Source organism: Sciurus carolinensis, chromosome 6, assembly GCF_902686445.1.
Source record: "Sciurus carolinensis chromosome 6, mSciCar1.2, whole genome shotgun sequence".
Taxonomy (NCBI): Eukaryota; Metazoa; Chordata; class Mammalia; order Rodentia; family Sciuridae; genus Sciurus; species Sciurus carolinensis.
In genome coordinates, this window is record NC_062218.1 from 126,481,428 (window position 1) to 126,505,250 (window position 23,823).

General features: G+C 35.4%; 1 protein-coding gene across 2 annotated transcripts in view; it reads right to left on the minus strand.

The window, feature by feature from the left end:
* Dcp2 (decapping mRNA 2) overlaps positions 1-22,096 on the minus strand; it is a 41,133-nt gene extending 19,037 nt beyond the window's left edge. Inside the window, exons 1-5 of one of the 2 annotated variants that reach the window (XM_047556683.1) lie at positions 21,852-22,096; positions 21,056-21,181; positions 11,678-11,829; positions 7,448-7,575; positions 6,934-7,032 (exon numbers count right to left, since the gene is read on the minus strand). In XM_047556683.1, coding sequence (XP_047412639.1) covers positions 6,934-7,032; positions 7,448-7,575; positions 11,678-11,732 — 282 coding nt within the window. In that variant the 5' untranslated portion in view covers positions 11,733-11,829; positions 21,056-21,181; positions 21,852-22,096. The remainder of the gene's footprint in view (positions 1-6,933; positions 7,033-7,447; positions 7,576-11,677; positions 11,830-21,055; positions 21,182-21,851) is intronic. The other variant, XM_047556682.1, reaches the window with a different exon arrangement.
* Between the last annotated feature and the right edge of the window lie 1,727 nt (positions 22,097-23,823).

Sequence of the window (23,823 nt, forward strand, 5' to 3'; positions counted from 1 at the left end):
GTACCTATTGCAAATTTCTATCTGTACGAACCTTACGAACAAGCAAAATAAATCAATGGTGACAGAAGTCAAAACGGCAAGTCTCTTCAGGAAGTATGGAATAAGTGGGCATTAATGGGAAGGGGCAAGAAAGACTCCTCTGAGGTGTACCACTATGGTGGTTTCAAAGGAATATGCACATATAAAAATGATTTAGCTGTTCTGCTAGTATTCGTTTACTTTAGGTATTTTAGCTTCAAAAAAAAGGTTTAAAAAATTATTCACCTATAGTTCTTAATTCTTTTTTTTTTTTTAAATATATTTACCAGTTTGTTATTAAGGACATAATAAAGGATAAAGAGATGCATCTAGTGAGGTATGGGAGAAGGATAGGTCACTCTTCAGGAACCTCCGTTTATTCAACTACCCAGAAGCTCCAGTTTGCTTCCTTAGTTCCCTTTGAATTATCAGAAATAATTATACACAGCTAGTCACTAAAGCTATATACTAATTAGAAACTAAAAGTAAACTGTGTGATACAAAATCCTTTGTGGGCAGAGTTCCCTAATCTTTGTGTTATAAATATCTAAGTGAATATATCATTAATTTAAAAAATAGTACAGAAGGAAGACTAAGGCATTGCTTAAGATTAAAGGAAATTGAAGATATCAATTAAATGCAAATGTAATAAATGAGCCTAAATAGGATCTTGGGTGGGTGAGGAGGTAGAAACTTAAAGGATCATAATGGGTAATTAGTGGATTTGAATATGAAGTGACCATTACATAATAGTACCATATCAATGTTGATTCTTGAATTTGATAAATTACAGGATCATTACCCTAAGAGAATTCCTTGTTCTTAAAAGTAGTTAGGAGCAAAGGGACACTTATGTATGCAATTTCCTCTTGAAGGATTCAGCAATGATAAAAACCATACACATCGAAAGTAACAAATATCTTAACTGGTGAATCAATTCTTTGTATTACTCTATTTTTCTGTATATTTGAAATCTGTTTTCAAATATTTGTTTTGTATATTTGAAGTGCAGTTTTTATGGAGTCACATCGTACTAAAATGTTTAGATCTTTTCAATGAATTCTTTTAAATATGTACTGCGTGCTTAGTAAGTGACAGGTACAGTCCCAAGCACTGAACTCAGGGATGAATAAATCAATCACTTCCCTTTAAGGAGCTCAGTCTAGAAAAGAAAAAAATATTTACAATACCATGTCAGTACAAAGAGGTAGGAGGTTACCTAATAGCTTTGGGCAAGTTGTCATGAACAACCTATTCTGCTGGATACACTGGAGCTAAGACTTAAAAGATGAATTGGAAGATAGATTAAAAGATAGATTAAAAGATAAGAAAAGGTATCCCATTTAAAAATACAAATGGCTACAGTGAAGAATTATACAGGACGAAGTGCTATGAGGCAACATGAAAATATACATCAGCACTTGTGAGTAGCAGGCAGCTTCAACCCCTACACAACCAAATCCAGAATAAAATGAATGAGTCCAGAGAATTTCATCACAAAATATAGCACCCCGGTATGCTATTTTAAATTAAAAACCCTTGCAGACCAGGGCACACTGATATTCCCTTATCTGCCTATAGACCAGAACCAAAAAATAATGGCCTTCAGTTCACTTTCTGAGGTTTCATTAACTGAACTCATATCCCATGAACGGAGCCTGAGAAATGGAACCACAGCTGGAGAGACTTTGTCACAAACTATTGTTCACCTCCCTGGATCCATTCATTCTTCCAAAGAGAATCATTAATGAACAGTAGTCCTCTTAGCACATCTGTTCCTCTGAAAGACCATTTATGTCCTCTCAAAAGCACTTAAATCTAAACCTTACAGGGTTAGTGGGTAATCACTCTACTGTGACTTCCCTCATGTACATGAAATAACTTTGTATTTTCTCCTGTTAAATCTGTTGTCAGTTAATTCCAGTAAACTTCCAATGGGCAAAGGAATTTTCCCTTCATCTCTACAAAAGCAAAAGACATAACTTCTCAATTCTGTAAGTGATAAAGATAATTTGCTTCCAAAATTATATGTTCGCTTTCATCAAATATTTATCAAGAAAAAGTTTTAGTAACATGTACAGATACTAAAGATAAAACCTTAACACCATAGCTCCTGAGAATCAAAATCTATTTCTTCATTATAATACATAGCTAGTTCATTTTCGTGGCATATGGAATAGTGCTGACTTCGCAAACATTATCAGATAAAAATAACCAAGTACACAAAATATTTAAAAAATGTTAACCAAAAAGCAACAGTGCAAAAAAGACAATGAAATCTCTGTCTATAATCTTTACCCTATAAGCCTACCACAAGAAATAAAATAAAATAACCAAGAGTTCTTCTGTATAAATACTATTAATTAGTTTATGTAAATGCTTAGTCAACTTCACTACAATAAAAGATGTTGTTTTGACAAATAAAAGGCAATATCATAAAATCTTGAGACCACAAGTGAAGTGCCAAATATGGTTTGCCTGTTCTCAAAAGCAATTAACGTTTTACCCTAGTAACAAAAGTACTTGAGATTATCCTAATAGTTTTCAACAATATCCACAACACTGTTTTCATATCTCTGCCCTAAATCTACTTCCACTAGTACTGATCAGAAAAAATCCAATTAACAAAGATAAAACAAAAGTTAAGGTGAAGATTGGGAACTCCTAAATATGACTGTCCTTAGCTTTCCACTGACGCTGATTTGTACCTTCTTGAGAAGTTTGCCACCACTTCTTTAAACTCAATCCACAAACAGCCCTCAAAAATGTTTCAAATTCTGCTATAGCATAACAAAACACCCACACACTACCATATATAATGAAGTACTGACATTAATAAAACTAGGAATGCTATAAAAACCCAAATAAAAACTTTGCTATTAGGTTGGGGATGTAGCTCAATGAACAGAACACTTGCCTAGTATACATGAAGCCCCAGGTTCAATCTCCAGCAACACACACACACACACACACACACACACACACACACAAAACCAAAACAACCAAAAAATTTACTATCAACTTAAAGAAGGATAAACAGTCCATGGTAACACCATACCTTAAAAGCAAGGAAAAAGAAAGTGTAAAGACATCAATCTAAGAGTAATCAGTAGACAGAAAATTAGTACAAAAATCTCTCCCCATATATTAGTGAGTGAAAATTTAAAAAGAAAAATGAAATATTAAAAAACTTATGAAGAATGGGATAACAATCTGGTTTTTAGTATTTGTATACACAGGTCAGTTATTAAAACTTTTTCTTTGGTTTTTAAGTTAAGATTTAATTAGTGGTCTCCTGCTTTCAAACAGTGCTTCATCTATTATACTTTAGTACCACCAAGTGGCAGAAGGACATACTACATTCCTGACTGCTGGTTGAATAACTTTCATCACTCAAAAATGGCAACTGAGGGGGCTGGGGAGATAGCTCAGTCAGTAGAGTGCTTGCCTTGCATGCACAAGGCCCTGGGTTCGATCCCCAGCACCGCAAAAAAAAAAAAAAAAAGGCAACTGTTGGGCTGGGGCTGGGGTTCAGTGGCAGAGCGCTTGGCTAGCACATGTGAGACACTAGGTTCAATCCTTAGCACCACGTACAAAAATAAAATAAAGGTAAATAAAATAAAGGCATGCTGTCCATCTACAACTACAAAATTTTTTTTTTTAAATGCAACTGTAATGGACTGAATTGCATCCTACCCGCCACCACCAAAAATATTCAGAGATTGAAGGGTTAACCCCATTAGACTATAGTTAGAGGAATATAAGGAGGTAATAAAGGTTAAATGAGACACATACCAGGGTGACCCTAATTTGCACTGTTGCTTCTTTGGTTAACATTTTTTAAATATTTTGTGTACTTGGTTATTTTTATCTGATAATGTTTGAGAAGTCAGCACTATTCCATATGCCACGAAAATGAACTACGTATTATAATGAAGAAATAGATTTTGATTCTCAGGAGCTATGATGTTAAGGTTTTATCTTTAGTATCTGTACATGTTACTAAAACTTTTTCTTGATAAATATTTGATGAAAGTGAACATATAATTTTGGAAGCAAATTATCTTTATCACTTACAGAATTGAGAAGTTATGTCTTTTGCTTTTGTAGAGATGAAGGGAAAATTCCTTTGCCCATTGGAAGTTTACTGGAATTAACTGACAACAGATTTAACAGGAGAAAATACAAAGTTATTTCATGTACATGAGGGAAGTCACAGTAGAGTGATTACCCACTAACCCTGTAAGGTTTAGATTTAAGTGCTTTTGAGAGGACATAAATGGTCTTTCAGAGGAACAGATGTGCTAAGAGGACTACTGTTCATTAACAATTTGAATTTACTAGAAAAAGATACACCAGAAGCATGTAAGTACACAACCCAGGTAAGGCCATGTAAACACACAGCTAGAAAGTCATTGTGCACAAGCCAGAAGAGAGCCCCCACAAGGAACCCAATCAGTTGGCACCTTGACCTTGGATTCCCAGTCTCCAGAACTGTTGAGAAATAAACTTCTATTGCTTAAAACACCCAACCTTTGATATTATAATAGGGCAAAGGACTAAAACACTCCACCTTAATTCCCCAAAACTTTCTCTCTTTATGACAAAGGTGATTATTTAAAAATCACAGATAAAAGACACAAAAAAAACTAAAGAAATTATTTTCTGACAAATTCCTTTATAACTGGATACAACTGAGATCAAAAATAAAGTTTAGAAGTTAGGATTCTTGTTAACAAAGGGAAACTTTTTTTTCCTTGAAATTAAGGGACTCTGGTTCCTCAGGATGTCTGTGCTTTCCTCAAGGCAAAACAAAATTCTCCAATGGGAAAAAACCAAATTCATGTTTACCCAAATAAACAGGTAAATGTTAAAAAAAATGTATATAGTTTTTTTTTTTTTAAAGTCATAAATTGCTCCTGTTTTCATATGTTTTCAGAAATATTTACCCATTTATAAATTACCCTGAGTAGCTATTATAGTCATCAAGTATATGGACTCCAGAGCCATATTACCAAGGTTTATAGCCCTGCTGTGCTGTTTACAGTCAGAACTTAGGCTTGTTACTAACCTGCTTTGTTTCTCAATTCTCTTATCTGTAAAATGGAAATAATAGTCTCCTATAACACAGGTTGAATATCCCCTTTCTGAACTGCTTGGGATCAAAAGTGTTTCAGATTTTGTAGTTTTCTGAATTAAGGACACTCAACCTCTAGTTATCTTCTCTCCCCAGAAGACCTACCTTAAATCCTATTATCCATACTTCACTGTCCCAATTCTCATGCCCTAAGAATAAATTTTATTTACTTTCTTGCAAACTACAATTGAGTTATAATCATTACTAAAATTATCACTACATGGACAGAAAAATCTTTTCTTAGTAACCCTGAGCAGAAAATAAGATAAACCAAAGAGAAAACCAAATGCTTTAATTGACAAGATAAATGTCCCTCTCTCTTTCCTTAAATATCCTATTTCTGCATAATTCTGATTCTTTACAATATGGTATACAAAACTTGTCAGGAGAATAGTGCTAGCAGGGATGCAAGTAGATGCCCTGGGTCTGGGGTTCTTGTTCAGTTTTGCAGGCTGAGATAACTGATTTTCCCCATGACTGTACCAAATTTAACCTAAATTTGTCAATTCCAATTAATGGAATGTCCTTTTTGGAACTGAATGACTACCCTGCTGGGTTAAGAGTGGTCTAACTATATGTACTAGTTTCAGTTCCTCTAAATAGTATACTTTCATATCTATTTTGTCCTTCCTTATGAATTAAGAGAACTACTAAGTTGGAGGATATAAAAGGGAAGACTTTTACAAACAGCTCCAATGAACTCCCTATGATCTACAGAAAGCAAAGGAAAAGCTCTTAGGGGATGTGTTAACTCCCCACCTTCTTCCAAAAACTTTCGGTTTTATGCGTTGAACATAAAATTTCATTTACTTGTATACAACCACTTTGTCTATAAGCTGCTGCAAATACTAGTTTGGCAAACTGTTTCAGACTGAATTCAAAATACACAGTATTTCCAATCATTCTTTCAATCCTGCTCCAAAGGAAATTCCACTAATGGTTTTTCTGTGGTAAATTAACCACTAGCAGTTTATAAGAATTTGAACTTTTATACCTCACTAACAGCTACATCCAAACTTAAACTAGGCTATATACACTACTGCATGAAAACATAAGGCAATGGCTTCTAATAAAATAAGTCACCAAATCCATATTACCATCTCAAAAAAAAATCTCAAAAATCACTATCACTGTAAATTTTCTTCCTCAAAGATAATACTTCTACTTATGAAGCCCAGGAGAGTAACTCTCCTTAAATTCATTTGGACATGGCCCCTGAGGTCAATCCCCAATGCCCCCCAAAATAATTAAATAAATAAATAAATTAATTTTATAGAGGTTAAATGACTTTACCAAAGTCTCTAGGCTATTAAGTAACAAAGACTATACTGAAATAAAAGTCTTTCAGCTCCTCAGCCAGTCTTCTTTCAACTATATCATACTTTCTATAAGTCAACTTCTCAAATCTCAAGGATCAGGTATACTGTGATAAAGAAAAAAGAAAAAAAAAAAAGTAGCACACAGTACTCAAGGTATTATATAATAGCCAAGATATTTTACCAATAGCAAATCCAATTGTTAAGTCAAAGATGGAAAAGATACCATCATAAAGAAAGAAGCAAAAGAGATTATTTTAAAAATGGACAATGAAAGAAAATGGAAACACATGAGAATAAATGGAGAGATGCAGACAAAATAATTAATGGTTATATCATAAATTAACTCATGTACTCAAGTTTTGGAAAGAGCATTAGAGTGTTTAAGAGTACCTCTACAAAGTTTAAAAAACATTTGGAACCTAACAGCCAAATTTACTGTTTCAAACTGCAATAACTTACCTCTCTAGCAGCACAATCATGAGGAGCTTCTTCTTTATTTACTTTTCCTTTTGGAAATCCCCAGCCTGATTTTGCTAAGTAGCCCTGAACCAGTAGTACCTACGATACAAGCAGAGATAAAAATCAAACTTACCCTCCTTTCCCATGCTCTGTTCTAAAATCAAAGGTGATTTTCTATTATCGCCAATAATGTTATATAGCATTTAATTTGGTATATCTTCCAAGAGTCTAAATATTCTACTACTAGTGCAAAGGAAAGCAATCTGCCTATTTAAAAATATTTTTTTCAAGAATGAAATGATAATGCTCACTAAGTTGTAAAAACAACAAGTACAAAATCTTAAGACTCAGAAAGCAGACAAAACATGGAAAATTTGGCCTTTCAATCATTAAACATCTAAGTATGTTTTAAAACCTTAATTCAGAACACTACATAATGAATTGTAATAGACTAAAAACTGACAGTTGATGACCATTTCACTAAAAATACTTTTGTTATTTTTATTATACTCACATTTTCAAGTGTCTCATCAAGAATAATTGCACCATATGTTGGTACTCCCATTTTATATTCCTTCCATTCATCCAAAATTTTTTCCACATCTTCACCTTGAGGCAGCAAAAATGGACAATGATTGAAGAGTATAAATAAGTGTTAAGGAAGCTACTTCTCTTAATACAGCTTGAGAAATTATATACAGAAAGAGATCTATTTAATTCAACTATATATTTTACATGAAATTACTCAAACCTTCACTTTAACATTTTGCTTCTTCTATGTTCATTTTCTCTTGAACAAATCACTGTTAATATCTCCATTTAGCGTAGAAGTAAGTTTTAGATACTTAAGAGTCCCAGATCCCTGAGTTAACACAAATGAACTTGGAATACACGCTTCAAATTCTTCTCAAATTCACCATACCAGAGTCAACAGACACTGAAACTGATAGCAAGAAGCTGCTAAAAGGAAGCAAGTACACACATATTGCTAAAAAGGAAGAAATCATCAAAGGAAAAAAATAAAGCAATCAATTCTGGAGAATAGAACTAGGAATGAGGTATACACAATCTCTACTTTTCAATTTCTTACCCATATATATGTATTGATTTTATAATGAGAAATCATTTTAAAGATTTAGATTTAATAAGTATTATACACGAAGGTAAATCTGGGTATTAATGAATATATAGCGAGTTCAAACAAACAAACAAAAAAAAAAACCAGCCATGTATTAAGCTATCCTAAAACTGGAGAGTGTAAAATACTAGGGGGGAAAAAAGGTCCAAAACCCCAAACCATGAAATAGCACGCTCAGTCTTCCAATATTCTGTGCCACCAAATGCCTTATCACTGTGACACTTAATTGCAAAAACTAGAGTGAAAATAATTAACTTTTAAGGATTCTCAAATCCTTTGTAAAAACTTGTTTCCTCTGTATTTTCAATTTAATGTTAATATAAAGACATGAATGTAAGCATATTTTCAATTATTCATATGGCCACATACATACTACCACTTAATTTCAGAAACTGTACTTGTACTAGGACTACTTTAACTGCTGTGGGCTATTAAAAATGGAAGAAACTTAATATATATGCATTAAGATATATATTAAAGCCCAAATTATGCACTTGCATTTGGGTCAAAAGATATTTCAACATAACACCGGAAGATTTCGTAACAGATTAAGAAAAGGTAATATAATTGGTAGTATGGGAAATGTCAAACCCAGAAGAACCTTTAAGTCAGCATTATGCTAACATTAAATGAGAAGTTTGGGCAAAACAAACACATCAAATTCATTTAATTAAACTGGAATTTTATGAGTTCTACAATTTTGTATTTTAAAATTTGTTCTGGCTTTATAGTTTTAACAAGAACTAAAAAGATCCTTGGCAAATCCAAAAGTCAACCATGTATGGTAAAACCAAAATGAAAAGAATGGCACAAAGCTAATCTCAATATAATTATTCCCTTCACTTGAGGAGGGGGGAAAAAAAAAGGAAAATATAAATACAACATTAACCATCCCATAACACCTGTGATTCCAGAGGGGCTTTCTAAGATTCTGACAGGTAATTCCCAATAAAGGTCCTGCTTTACATGTTTAGTAATAAAGTCCTTCTGTGTTATAAATTATCACAGATTTTTAAAAAATCTAACCAAAGTATAAATTTTAAAGCAATATTTTTTCCATTTAAAACTTAACTATAGTGAAAATTAATATAAAAAGATCCTAAGAACAAAGATAACTTGTAGTAGTTATTAATAAGTAGGATACTTATCCAGTTTTTTCCTTCTTTCTTTTTCTCTATGATGTTCCTAATAATTTCAGGGTACATCTGTCTCCCCACAAGATGAAACCTGCATTTATTATCTAACTTTTCTATCCATTAAGTTTACTTAAAGAAAAATAAACTGGGTACAGTTGTACAAGCCTATAGTCCCAGCTACTATGGAGGCTGAGGAGGATCATTTGAGCCCAGGAATTTGGTGACAGCCTGGTCACACAGCAAGATCTTTACTCAAATTTAAAAAAGAAAAAAAGAATTTAAAAAAAAATTAACCAATTTAAGTTTGAAAACTATATCCTTCATTTTTCGATTTTTGCCTATTCCAATACCAACACAAAAAAAACAATTTGAACCAACTACTCTTCAAAATGCATATGCAATTAAAAGTTAAAAAGTATTTGCTAAAGATAAAGAACAGACTGGCAGCTGCCAGGATATGAATGAATGGCATGGGGAGGGAAGAAGAGAATAAATGGTTTGGGGTTTCTTTTTCTAGAGTGATGAAAATGTTCTGGAATTAGATAGCAATGATCATTCCACATATCCGTGATATAACAAAAACTGAATGGTACATTTTAAAAAAGTGAATTTTATGTTATGTGAATGATACAACTTTAAAGTCAAAACTAAAACGGAACGTCAATAATGCCAACACTGGGAGACTTTTATCTAAGTAACGCCAAATTCCTCATTATCAGCCATTTCTAATCACATTACTCTTCCACCATCTTTGTAGTACTTACCAAAATTCTAAAAATACCTTAACTAAATACAACCTTCATGAAATCAGGAAAAAGAAAAAGTATCTGTTAAGTACCTGCCCAAGTCCACAATGATCAATAAAATGATATCAACCTCCCCATAAACCCCTATCCTCCTTCATATTTAATTTAAATAGTACTTCAACCATGGCAGTAGAAATTTGTAGTATCATTTTTATTTAATAACATTATATTTGAAAAAGTCTAGAGCATGCCATAATTGATAACTATCATTTCTAATTTCTTATTAAAAATTTTGACAACTGATTTCCTTAACCCACAAACCAAATTATTTTAAGTCTTGAATCTTTATTACTGGACTACCCGGTAGTTCGAAGAGAAGGAAGGTTAGACCTAAATCACATGTCCACTTGCATTACACATATTCTTTCTAACATTTGTGCAAGAACATGGAAGTTTTTCTAGGTATAAACAATCATTTTAGACAATAATCTCCATCCAATATCCTGCCATCATTATCTTGGATAAAATTAATTTTCCCATGAAATATTCATCTCAAGTTCTAGCCTCAGCACCTTGATTTCTTTATTCTTCACATTTATTCCCATTTCTGGAACCAATTCCCACAGCAACATTCTGAACCTTGCCAACACTAGATCTGACAGTGTGATTAAAACACCTTGAACATAACCTTCTACCACTTCAATTATTTCCACCACATTTTTTTGTTGTTTTTTCTTTTCTTGGTACTAGGGATTGAACTCAGGGGTACTTAATCACTGACCAATATCCCCATCTCTTTTTTCATATTTTATTTTGAGACAGGGTCTCATAAAGTTGGCTAGGGCCACAATAAGTTGCTGAGACTGGCTTTGAACTCTGGCTTGCACTGTTATTCTGTGTCAGCCTTCAACTGTTTTCTTTTCTGCAAATTAGCACCCTCCTGATTCTCTTTCTAAACACTACGGTCTTCATACTGAGCAGTACTGATCACTTTCACTGACCTCTTAACAATATCCCCAATTCCTTTGTTCCACTGTTCTCTGAAAGCAGCTCTTCAGAGCAAAAATTCAGCCCAGGAGCAAAATGAAGGACATTCCTGTCTAATATCCACACTGCTGAGTGCTTACTGAAGAAAAGCCACTAGACTATGAATAATCTACAAAAGAGTAAACAGAGGTACAGAAGAGTCCCACAATTTGCCCAAATATGCACAGCTAGTTAACAGGAGAGACAGGATGCTAACTGAAAGAACATGGCTGCAGAACTCATGATTATTAACTTGTATGGAACATAGAAAATATTCACTAATTATTTAGGAAATTTTTAAATAAACTGGAAAAGTCATTGATTAAAGATTATCTAAATGACACAGAAAGAATCAATTTTAAAACATCAATTCTAAAAATAGGCTATTTATGAAAAAATCAAATTTATTTCTAATCAATACATATTAAGGAGTCCCATGTGTAGAAATAAGACTACTAAATTATCTCATACAAACACAAAAAATTTTTTCTGGCAACCCAGGCCTCAAGGATGCTAGGCAAGCCTTCTACCATTGAGATACGTCCCTAGTCCTTACTATATATATCTGACAATACTTACAAGTCAAGGATATGTTATCCAGTAAGTTAAAAATCTCAAAGACAAGCAAAAGGAAACTTGTGCCGAAATATCTTATTAACACGAATGAAAGACAGTCATTATATTAACGAAAAGGATATCAGCTTTAGCAAAGTCTCTTATCCCACACTGAGGTAATCCTGGTGCGTTCTGCATGTAGAAATCCAAGTAAAACCAATGGGCAAGTTCAATCTGAAAACACACTCGGATTGCGTTGTCTCTTTCCTCGCTGGGAATATGCAAAATAAATCGGCTGTCAAAGCAAAACACAAAAAAAATTACCTTTACAAACTGTTACAATTTAAACTATTTAATTGCTTCACCCCTGACCCACCAAGTTAGAAAAGGGACCAAGAGCAGTCATGTCCAAAGGAGCAACAATATTTGGGGGAAAATACCATGGGAAAGATGAGACTTAAAAAGGGAGAAAGAGAGAAAGAAGATATCACATATAACTCATGAATTTAATAGTTTGTGTACCTTCTGTTTACAAGTATAGAAATCAACTTAAGAGTTAATGACAAAGTAAGCAAAGAAACAACTTTCACTAGGATTTTTTCCCATGTCTATGTAACATTTCCAAGAATATATGCAATATTCATACAATTCACTAAAAGTATGTTTCATTTTCTGCTTAATCTTCACATAAAAACTAAGGGTCAAGAACCTTGCTTTCCAATTACAAGCTGTTTTGATCCCAAAATGGTAAGGCCAACCTCCATTGCTTTTTTCTGCCTGTCTCTGGCTGGCTGGTCCCAGACTTGGGCAGTTCTATAAAGCATATGGCATAGTTTTCTAGCCTAAAAACAAACAGGGGAGCCAGGAAACCCAGGAAAAGCATAAGTACCAGGGAGATAGCAAAGGGAAAATGACCACTTAAAATTACTTATGAACTCTGGGGTTCAACCCTTACCTGTGCAAGGTCAGATTAGAATATAAACAGACAGTTCATTAAAATTTTGGAAAACTGAACTACAAAGACAGACCACTGCCCTAGTCCCAGATTTGCCACTGGGCAGCACAAAAGATAGAGCACTGCAAAAACTAGTCCTATGATTAGATTAAACTTACCTCCATGTCTTTATTTAAGGGAAAAAAAAAAAAAAACTATTTTCTTAGTCTGGGCCATTTTCTATTGACTTCCATTACAGAAAATAAAGAACTACCTATTCTCACATTTCATACCCTTTCTCATCTTTCCATTCTTTCAACAAAATTACATTACAGTTTTGGTTAGTTTCTCAATGTTGGCACCACAACATTTTAAAGCAGGTAATTCTATTAAAAAGGGGGCTGCCCATGTAATGTAGGGTATTCAACACCATCTCTAGCCTCTATCCTTTCGAATGTCACGTTATGACATTCGAAAATATCTCCAAATACTACCAAAATGTTTCCTGAAAGGAGCAAAATCACTCCCAGTTTATGATAACTGAGCTAGATGTGGTAAATAAAAATTACAGGATAACACTGGTTTGGATTAAGTTCTTACACTAGGCCCCAAATAGGTTAAATATCAAAAAGGAGTCAAAATAACTCAGTTATTCAACCTTCAAAAAAAATTAGGAGCTAACAGTCAATTTCCCAAGGGCCAAACTCAATAATGAAACTAGATGATAATTAAGTCCCCTTTACTTTGATCCTTACAAAACAAAAAACCTGACATTAACCTATCAATTATTTTTCTATTGTTCTGTCCTTATAAGGAAAGTTACTTCCGCAAGGCAAGTCCACTCTATTTTGTCTTCAGTCCTTTTATGACTATAAAACCAATCTCTTCTGCTCAACTTACCAGAATACTTAATGATGTTTTACAGAAGTGCTGCCCAATTCTAGAATCACAAGTAAAGATCTTTAAAATCTGTTGCCATCTTATCTTCTGACAGAGGAACATCGTTTACATGATAACTGTAAATGCAATTCACAACTAAACCATGTGGTAAACTATGGATTACTTTATGTTTCCTGCACAATCTCCTGTTTGCCCCATAATTAAAAATTGTCATTGTTGCCTTTGCTTCATTTTCTCTATACAGCACCTGTCACTAATTCAACCTTCCACTAGTTTTCCCAACTTTTTCTCAGAATGTCAATTCAGATGCCTGTTTCATCTTGAAGACTGCCCTTAAATCTTTTGATGTGTTCCAATTTATGACATTTATCTTCTAATTCTGGTACATATCTGTCATGCTGTCCTTTCAATACCCAGTTCAACCACTGCACAGCATGGCTTGCCTCTCATCCCTAACTATGCTTATCTTTGAGAACAGAACACCTAGAGGCAAGAAGCTCCTTCCTTGATTATCAGTGGAAATGGTCCTGGTCCAATGTGGCCACCTAAATGACTGCTTCTAGGTTTCCCTCTTTGGCTTTAGAACACAGATCAGAAAAAGGTCCCTTTGGGGACCTCTCTCTTGAGAAGGGTCAACAGATCTGTTAACATTTTCACTAGCTTCCAACAGCTCCCTATTTCTTCATCCTATATTATAGTTCATGTTTCTTATATCCTTGCCTTCCTCCTCCTTGATTAACTTCGTTTTCATCTTTCCATACATTCTGAAAGAAGAATGTAGGGAAAATAAATATTGAGATACCGCAATACTGAAAATATCTTTACCCTCAAACTTAGTAATAATTTTGGTAAAGAAAATCATTTCCGTTCAGAAGTCTGAATTAAAGTACTGCCTTGCTACAGCTTCCTATTTTGATGCTGAGAAAACTGAAGCCAAGCAGGTTTTTAATAATTTTTATCTGATCCTTTTTTTCCTGTCAGTCAGAATGCTTCTAAAGATCTTCCTTCTGTCCCAGTGTTCTAAAGTTTTCCAGTATCTCTCTCTCTCTCTCTCTCTCCCCCACCTTTTTTAAAATCCATTGTACTGCCACTCAATGGACTGTTAATTTGTAAACTCATATGTGAAAGACCTTGTGGGGGCTGGGGAGATAGCTCAGTTGGTAGAGTGCTTGCCTTGCAAGCACAAGGCCCTGGGTTCGATCCCCAGCACCGCAAAAAAAAAAAAAAGACCTTGTGGACCAATTCTCCGATCTTTGCCCCTCTATTTTCTGGGAACCTTCTTTATCTTGCAAGTCATTTACTGTGTGGTTTTGTCCTGCTCTCACATTTTTAATTTCTAAAAGTTCATTTTAATTTTTCGAGGCATGCTTTTGTAGAGTATGAGGTTTTTATTTCATAGTTGTAGAAAATACAACTCTCAGCAGATCAATGTAGCTTTGTTTCTTAATAACTTTTCTGATAGTTTTAAGCCACTCTTTTCTTAAGAGATATATTTCAAATACTCCTATCTGTGGAGAGACAACAAAGCTATTTAGGAAGCTTATCAAACTATGAGGCACAATTGAAGAAATACAGTCTAAGCTGTTTAATTGGAAATCGCCCCAATGCCACTACCTTTAGGTCTCTCCTCTTAAGTTAGATTGCCTGGAAAAGACTCTTCCCTATTTTGGAAGATAAAAAGAAGAGAACTACAAATTTTCAGCATACAGGATGTATGAATTCATTTCACTAATTTTTCACTATTCTCTTATTCTGGAATAGACTTAACACTACTGCAGCAGATTCTCATACAGATATTTTAGGTCTGCTAAGTAATTATGATATTATGAAATATACATATTTGGTCTTAGCCCCCCCCCACCCCACTTTCCTGGCTTGTAACACCTAAATTTTTTAGAAAACAACACTGTTACTAACATGTCCTTTTATACAAATGAGTTTACTGATGACTGGGAATTCCTGGATAGCTTCAGGATGGGGATGGGTCTGGGGGAACCAACCCTGTGACTAGAGGGCTGAAATTTTCAATCCCAACCCCAATGGGGGAGGGGAGGCCTGAAGGTAGAGTCAATCACCAAAGGTCAATTACATAATCAATCATGCCTAAGTATTGAAACTGCCATAAAAATCTAGAAGTATAGTGCTGGGGGGGGCGGGAATAGTTGAACACATGGAAGTTCCTAGAGAGTGACACATAGAAAGGGTATGGGAGCTCAAAGCCCCTTCCCACACAACCTCACCCTATATATCTCTTCATCTGTATCCTTCATCTGTAACCCAAGGAGTGGGTCTAGGGAACCATTAATTTATAGCCGACCCAACGTTAAGTTCCAGAAACCTGGACTTACAACTGGCATGGCTGTGGGGGGTCGGGGGAGTTCTTGTGGAACCCCCCACACAAGGCTAACAAGGGTGTTATGTTGACAGAATATACAGAAAAGTTTATCCCCCACTTCTTATCTTCACAATCACATATCATCTCCTGTTTTATAATTTCCAATTTCTGGTGTCTGACCTCTTCACCTATTCTTTCCCTTCTTATATTCATGCATTTAGATTTTTTTCTTTAAATAAAACTTCTTTAGTGAAGATGTTTACATTCAGTGCACCATCTTTAACTCGAAATTCCATTTCAAATTTCTAGGACATTAGGTACACAACACTGTAACAAAATGCCTAAGGCAAGGAAAAAGCCCACCTCACCCTAACCCAACCCAAGAAAGCTTCAAGTGAAGAAAGTAAGCTGGTGGATGGGAATAAGGAAAGCAAGTGAAATAGTAAGGTCTGTTTATGTAACCAAAGAATGTCCACTAGGTTTTCACTCTTTTACCAGACAGGGAGTTCCTGTATAAGAATGGGAAAGGAAGAATAACTGAGGGTTCTTCTATTAATTCAAGTAGTTAGGTTTAGGTGTTGGAATCCTAAGCAAAGCTTAGGTAGAAAGCTTTCTGAAGGGTCCTAAATTTAAGAGCAAAGTCCCTATCCATTCACATAAAGGAGAAGACTATTAATAATAATACCCCATCCTAAGAACAAAAGGCAACCAAGAATCACCCAACATCTAAGGAAAATTTGGAACAACAACAAAAAAATTAAACTTAGGAGGAAAAAAAAAAGACACAGAATAAAAAAAATTCAGGAACAAGAAAATAAGGATGAGGGGTAAAAGGCAGAACTAATTACTGACCTCCAAGAAATTCAAAGAGCCTTTTGGAGTGAATGTATTTTTCACTTAAAAAACACACACACGACTGCTGAATAAGAGTTCCTAGAAATTAATAATATCATTACTAAAATATACTCAACAAAAGCACTGTAAGACAGTGTTGAGGATATTTCTTTAAGCCTGGCTACTAGAAGTATTAAAAGACCTTGCAATACCTGGGAACTCAAGTGTGGAAAGGTCCTTAGCCATATAAGAACTTAGAAAGTTTACTCCCCCTTGATTTACCTCTTCAAAAGAAATTAATAGGTACCCCAGGAAAAAAACAGTAAAAAGAAAGAATAAAACATGAGATTCAAGAAAGAACAAGTACAACCTGAGAGTTGTATAAATTCAACTATGTTAGTTGTTTGGGCAGTCTAGGGAACTTCCAATCCAGATTGGACTGGGAAAGTGGAGATTTCCAAGAGGGCAATGTATAGGAAAAAAGAATTCTATAGCATAGTATGATTGAGGGTTTAACCAGAAGCAGATGAGAAGTCGGGGAAGGCAGGCTAGAAACTCTGGAAATGCTAAGGGAAATGGAAGATGTGTAAGAGAATCAGTCTAAATGTGAAACACACACAAAAATTTTTTTAACACAACTTCAATCTTAAAAAATAAAATGAATTAGAATTCAGTCAGGAAAGTGTGTATTTCTCAAAAACATACCTAAAAAGTAACATTATTATGACCATACAACTGTAAGAAAAAAGATTTCATTTTAACACTCTTTCAAAGGCTCAAGCACTATGGCCACATGGGAAACAAAATTTTAGCCAGTATAGATTTGCCTTTACTATGAAGAACAGGAAAGAACCTGGTTATAGTGTATAACGAATGCTATTAATATTCTTCTGCTTTTACAATCAACAACAGTAAAAAAGTATAACAGATTTTGGAAGGTTATAAAATGGAACAGAAATACCAATCAATTTTTAAATTCATCTGGTCAGAACTGGAAATGAGTAAGAAAGAAATGTAAAAGATGGAATATTAATTGCCTCAACTAATCAAAGGCAGACTCAAGAAATTATGTTCAACAAATATAATTTTAAGTATATAAGAGTGTCAAAGGTAAACAGTGGAATAACTTAAAATAGTAATATAAATACAGTATACTGGAAGTAGAATGAGGTCATTAGTGGATGTGGTAAACTAAACTCTCACCTAATATCCACCAAGGCAAACTAAATCCTCAATTTAATATCTAAAGCTAATAAAATAAGAAACTGGTGCAAATATATTCTAAAATATTGATGTATCCACCAGAAGCATTCAATACAAAAGTAAAAGTCAATACTTCTAGAAAGAACAGAAATAGGGATAGGAAAAGAAACTGTTGCTTTTCATTTATAAATCCAATTGCACTGATTTTTAAAAACCATACACGATTGCATCTTTTTTATAACTGAAATCTTATATCTTTAAGTCTGTAAAAAAAGAAAATTTTGATACATGAAAGTTACACATATTTAATGGTTTCATTTTGTGAATACTGTTGATCTGTCTTAAAGATTTAAAAGTGAATGCATATGTACATATATGTATATATTAGGAGAAATAATGTCTTTCACAATTTATTATAGAAAAACTCAAGATGGTATCATCAATTTTCCTTCAGAAACAGTAACATGAGGACTGCAATTAGCTAAAAAAAGTTTCAGAATTCAACACTAAAATGAGCATAAATTGTTTAATTAACCTATGCTATCTCCAAAATAGAGGCAATGTTAGTTCCCCTTTTAACACTAGGGTGGACTTGCCATCTAATTTTAAAGGGCTTTAAAAAAAAATTCCAGCCAGGCACAGTGGCACATGCCTGTAATCCAGCAGCTTGGGACTCTGAGGCAGAATGATCTTAAATTCAAAGTCAGCCTCAGCAACTTGGCAAAGGTCCTCAGCAACTTAGTGAAACCCTGTATCAAAATTAAATTTTAAAAATTAGTTAATTAATTAATTAATTAAAACAAGCTAGGGATGTGGGTCAGTGGTTAAGCACAACTGGGGTCAAAAGCTGGTACAAAAAAATAAAAATAAAAAAATAATAATCCCAAGCATTTCTTTCAAAAGGAAACAACTTATTAAACTCTAGTTTTCAGTTTTTATTCTAAAAACATGCTTTTCAATTCTCCATAAGCAGTTTTAATACTTACTTAAACTTTTAATATTAGTTTAAAAGGTATTAAAAAAACTATTTGGCTTTTTTTTTTAATTTGACTTTAAATGTCAAAAATCATGATTCATCAAAGGCAAGTATCACCATAAAATGCTGATTTATTTTATTGTTATACATATATATAATTACAAGGCAATTTTTGCCCCTACAACATTTTAAGAAAAGTCTTCCCTTCCTTTCCTCTAACTCCACTCCACTCAGAAATTAATCAAAATATTATCAGTTTGGTAGAAATTCTTTCAGATCTTTCCTGTGTATACAAATACACACACTCTTAAAATTTTAACCAAAGGCATTAAGTTACTAAAAAGTACTATACTCAGTGATATAATATGTACAAACATTTTCCTTCAGTTTACTGTGTGGTTAATTGCCTTAGGAATCTGTCATGGCCCCATAGTATACTAGTAAACAAAATGTTGCAATTAAGGTATCTTAAAGATTACATTCCATATCTAATGGACTGTGAGTAGTCTAATGATTACATAATCACATTTTAAAAATTTAAGTCTCCTCTAATTTTTCACATTAAAATCAACTTCAAGGTTCACTTTCTCCAAAATTTATTAATATATGGCAATGGCTAAAGTAGGCAAGATTAGCAGGAGAATGTCATTTATCAAAAAAAATAAAGTAGGGGCTGGGGCGATGGCTTAGTGGTAGAATGCTTGCCTAGCACATGTGAAGCACTGGGTCAATTATCAGCATCACATAAAACTAAATAAAATAAAGGCATTGTGTCCATCTACAATTAAAAACATTTAAAAATAAAATAAAATAATAACAAAAACCCTCTAATACGCAACAGAACTGCGGGGTTAAGTGGGGTGAAGAAAAACAGAGGTCTACACTGAATTTATAAATCGAGGTACCTAAGAACTGGGGACAGTCAATCCCAGCAACTCAGTAACTTATACCAAAAGCAACTTAATGAGACTGTCACAAAATAAAAAATAAAAAGACTGATGATGTGGCTCAATGGTTAAGTGCCCAAGGTTCAATCCTGATACCAAAAAAGAAAGAAAGAAAAAAAAAAACTCAAAAAAATTAATCTTCAATTCCTTCAATTTAAACTTTAATAAAAATTAAATACTAAGTGTAATTTTTTAAATCCCCAATCAAAAGTTTGAATCAACATAAAAAGATCCTCAAATTCATCAACAAGGTTATAAATATTAACTTTAAAAAAAGCATTACTTTTAAAACTTGAAGTGTTAAGAAATGGCTATTTGGTTTCATCACTAGTTTATAGACGCACTAACCCTAAATTTTTAAATATATTACATTTTTATTTATATATACAAACAGTAATTGTTTAAAAAAAATCCTCAAATGAAAAAATTTAAACCATTCCAAAGAGTTGTATAAGAAAATAGCTTAAATACATTCACTGGAAAACCAACTACTTAACACCTAAGGGACGTTTAATATACCATTTACAAAACACACAACTATTCTGTGAACAGATTCCATATATAGAATTATACTGACTGATCACTTTTTTAAATGATATCCTAGGTAATGGATATATAAACCCCAATACTGGTAGGAAGCCTAGTTTAGATGCCTAAGTAAATCAACTTTTACCTCTATTAACCCACACAAATTACTGCTCACCTTTCCAAATACTCATCTTTTTTTTCTAACTATAAAATGAACATCCTTTAAAAAATCTTGGTAACATGAGGAAAATGAAGATTACGATCCTGTCACATTTGATTCATGATCTTCTAGTCATTTCTCCCTATAGATAGATATAAATGTAGCAAATTCTCTTTTCTTACCAAATTTGGGATCATAAAGTGTTTTTTAACTTTTAAAGGTCATCAGTATCTATCGTATTACAAAAAATATAATCCTTCCATCACATGACATTCTTATTAGTTGCAAATTAGTTTACTCTTTACATATACTTTGGTTAAGTTCAAAATGCTAAGACTTGACTTTGTATTATAAGCACCTGATGTAGAACAAAAAGCACAGGCACTGTTGGGGAAAAAAAAAAGGGCACAGGTTTCAAATCTTGATTTTTCTGAATTAGGATGAATGTGACACTGTGTAAATTACTAAGTCTCTGAATGTTTGGGAAAAAATGGATTACTGCAACTTTTAAAATAGGATTATTTCAAGAATTAAACAACAATAAAAAAAAAAAAAAAATGTGAAGGGAACATCCAATACCCAGCACAGTAGAAACTTCACAAACTCCTTGGCACTTTAAAAAAATCAGCGTGAATGCGACACCACCGAGTCTGACCTTTAAACATAAACACGATAATTAAAACCACAAAAGAACTTTTACTCACTTGTAATCTAAATGACTTCATAATCCACATATATTCTCAGCGACAACTCGGTAACTACCACAAATTTTACTTCGAGGAAATATTTTAAGTACATTTCACACGTTTTTTGGTTATCTGAAATCACAGCTGACAAGAAAGAATGCAGAAAATTTCTCCTGCGAAAGTACACCCTGAGTTAAAACCCTGCGAAAGAGAATTTCCTTTCAAGTAAGGTAATTACGGGATGAAAAGAAGAGCAGTTCTCGACTTTCCCCCTCTTCCTCTCAAGGAGAAAGAAGAATGAATTCTTTTTAGGACCATACAGAGAATGGCACGGACCTATACGAGTATGCAGAAGAAAGGTTTTTAAGTTTGAAAATTGCTCCTGGCGTGGGTCCAGGTACCAGAGACCCTCAAGACTCCACACACTGGGGGCTTCCTACAGATTCAGGAAATGAGACGGAGGGCGGAGGGGAAACGGTGCACGAAAGTCGGAGACCCTAAAAAGAAAAAAAGAAAAAAAAAAAAAAAAAGCGGGGGGAAGGAAATGGGCCGGAAAATGCTAAAGAACTCAGGCCGAGCGGCTTCACCTGGGAGAAAGCGAAACCCGCGCGGAAACTAAGAAAACCAGATGCTGCGTGCTCGGCGCCGGAGGATGGGGCGCCGTGAGAATCCGGGAGGCTGCGGCGGAAACCGAGAGGGGGCGGCGGCGGGGAGCGGACGGCAGCGGGAGAGGAAAGCGAGGACCTGCAAGCGGGCGCGAGGAGGACGCCCGGGGGTTGGCGAACCTGAGCGGAAACCCGCAGCAGCGCAGTACCTGCAGAGATCGTCCAGGACGCTGCCGGGAATCTCCACCCGTTTGGTCTCCATGATGAGGACCCACAGCAGGAGCAGTGCATCCCGGCTCCGCGCGGCCGGGGACGGAGGGTACAGAAAAGAGGCTCCGGCTAGCCGGAGAGCTGGCTGCGGAGGCGGCAGCGGCTGCAGCTCCGACGAAACCTAGGGGGGAAGGGGCGGGACCGTTCACTTCCGACCCGCTCCCTTAGCCCAGGACCCCGAGGCTGGGCCGAGGCGCGGGGCGGAGCCCCGAGAGTCACGCCCCCGCCCTGCTTGAAAGGCCCAATGGAGAGCTGGAGGATGGGGAGTCTGAGAAGGCTAAGCCAATGAGACGTCTGTTTATTGGTCCGTCATCTCCAATCCTTCTTCAGGTTGCTCAGTTCCTGCTCGGAAAACCAACTTCCCGCCGCCTTCGACCGAGGCCCGGGACGGGTAGGCGCATGCGTAGCAGGCTTCCTTTGCACTGCTAGGAAGTTTAGAAAGCGCAAGTCTTCCCTAGCGACCCCGACCAACATCCGGGACTTCGGCGTGGTCTCTGACCTTCGGGTGACTCACTCAGCAGGCACTACTGTCTTTGTGAGGCGGACCCCGAAGATCCAATAAGCAGTAGCAAGCGTTCACCTATTCACCAGGTAGCCTGCACACACACCCACCCCGCACTTCCAGGCCAAGGTTGTGCCTCCTTTTACTTTCTTATTTATTTGGGGGGGGGTTACCCGGGATTGAACCCAGGGACACTTAACCACTGAACCACATCTCCAGGCTTTTTTCTCCCGAGACAGGGTCTTCCTAAGTTCCTTAGGGCCTTGCTAAATTACTGAGGCTGGCCTAAAACTTGCAATCCTCCTGCGTCAGCCTCCTGAGTCACTGGGATTAAGGGTGCACTGTGCCTAGCAAGAGTATGCCGTTTTTAATGTGGTTCACCTTTCTTTCTCATACAGCTAGTCCCAAATATGAAGAAAAGGACTTTATCCCACTATTTGACACCCAGTGAGATCTCAGGAAACACTGAACCTGAACGTTGCGATTTGCATTCTACCTATTACATACACACACCACTAATCGGCTTATCTTTATTCATTCCTCATCTTAGTGGAGTCCAATTCGTTCTTGATCTTTGGAGAAACTGGATCCATCTATTCTTACATCAGACCCACAGCTCCCTGCCAACCTCCACCACACACACTGGCTTTATCAAGAGTTTGGTCTCTTCTAACATTTAAGCTCTCATGCTCTCTCCTAATTTGTGTCAAATTCATTACCTTCAGGTTTGCGTAATTTCTCCACACTCCTGTGAGAGCATCATGCCAGTGCCTCCATTTACCTTCCTCGCCTGTAGAACTGCCTAAGTTGTGTATGTCGCATTGAGATATGAACTGGGTACTGTGTTTTCAGCTTCCTATCGCCCTCTCATCAGCTGCTTATGTGTGAAATCCCTTACATCCCTTAGCGATATAAAAGACTGGCACCATCTATCTTACCCTTCTGCTTTCCAACTTTTATCTTTTTGCTCTTTCTTGGAGAATTCCTCAAATTTATCTTTCAGGCATCTACAGAGGTTTTTGTTTTGGTTTTTCTAGAGTTCTCTTTTGATCTTCAAATGTCCCTTTCTTGTGTTGTTTTATTCTTGCTTTGTAGATATATTTGCTCTTATGCTTCAGAGGATATTAATATATTTTTAAAAGTTTTCTACTCCCTATTCTTATTCATTTCAGTCCCTTTTTGCTATTAAATTGGTCTCCTATTTTATTAGTTTTCTGTGGCCCTTCACTATTCACTCACACTGAAGGCCTTAAAAACCTGGAGTCAAGTGCTATAAAAACTGATTGGAAGCTCTCAACACAAGATTAGGACTTGTTTTCTGAGAGCTTTGCAGTCGGATGATCTGGGTGGGATGTTAGTTGGAAATACTTGATATAATCATGGGTACATCATTTTTTCTGGCTGGTCAA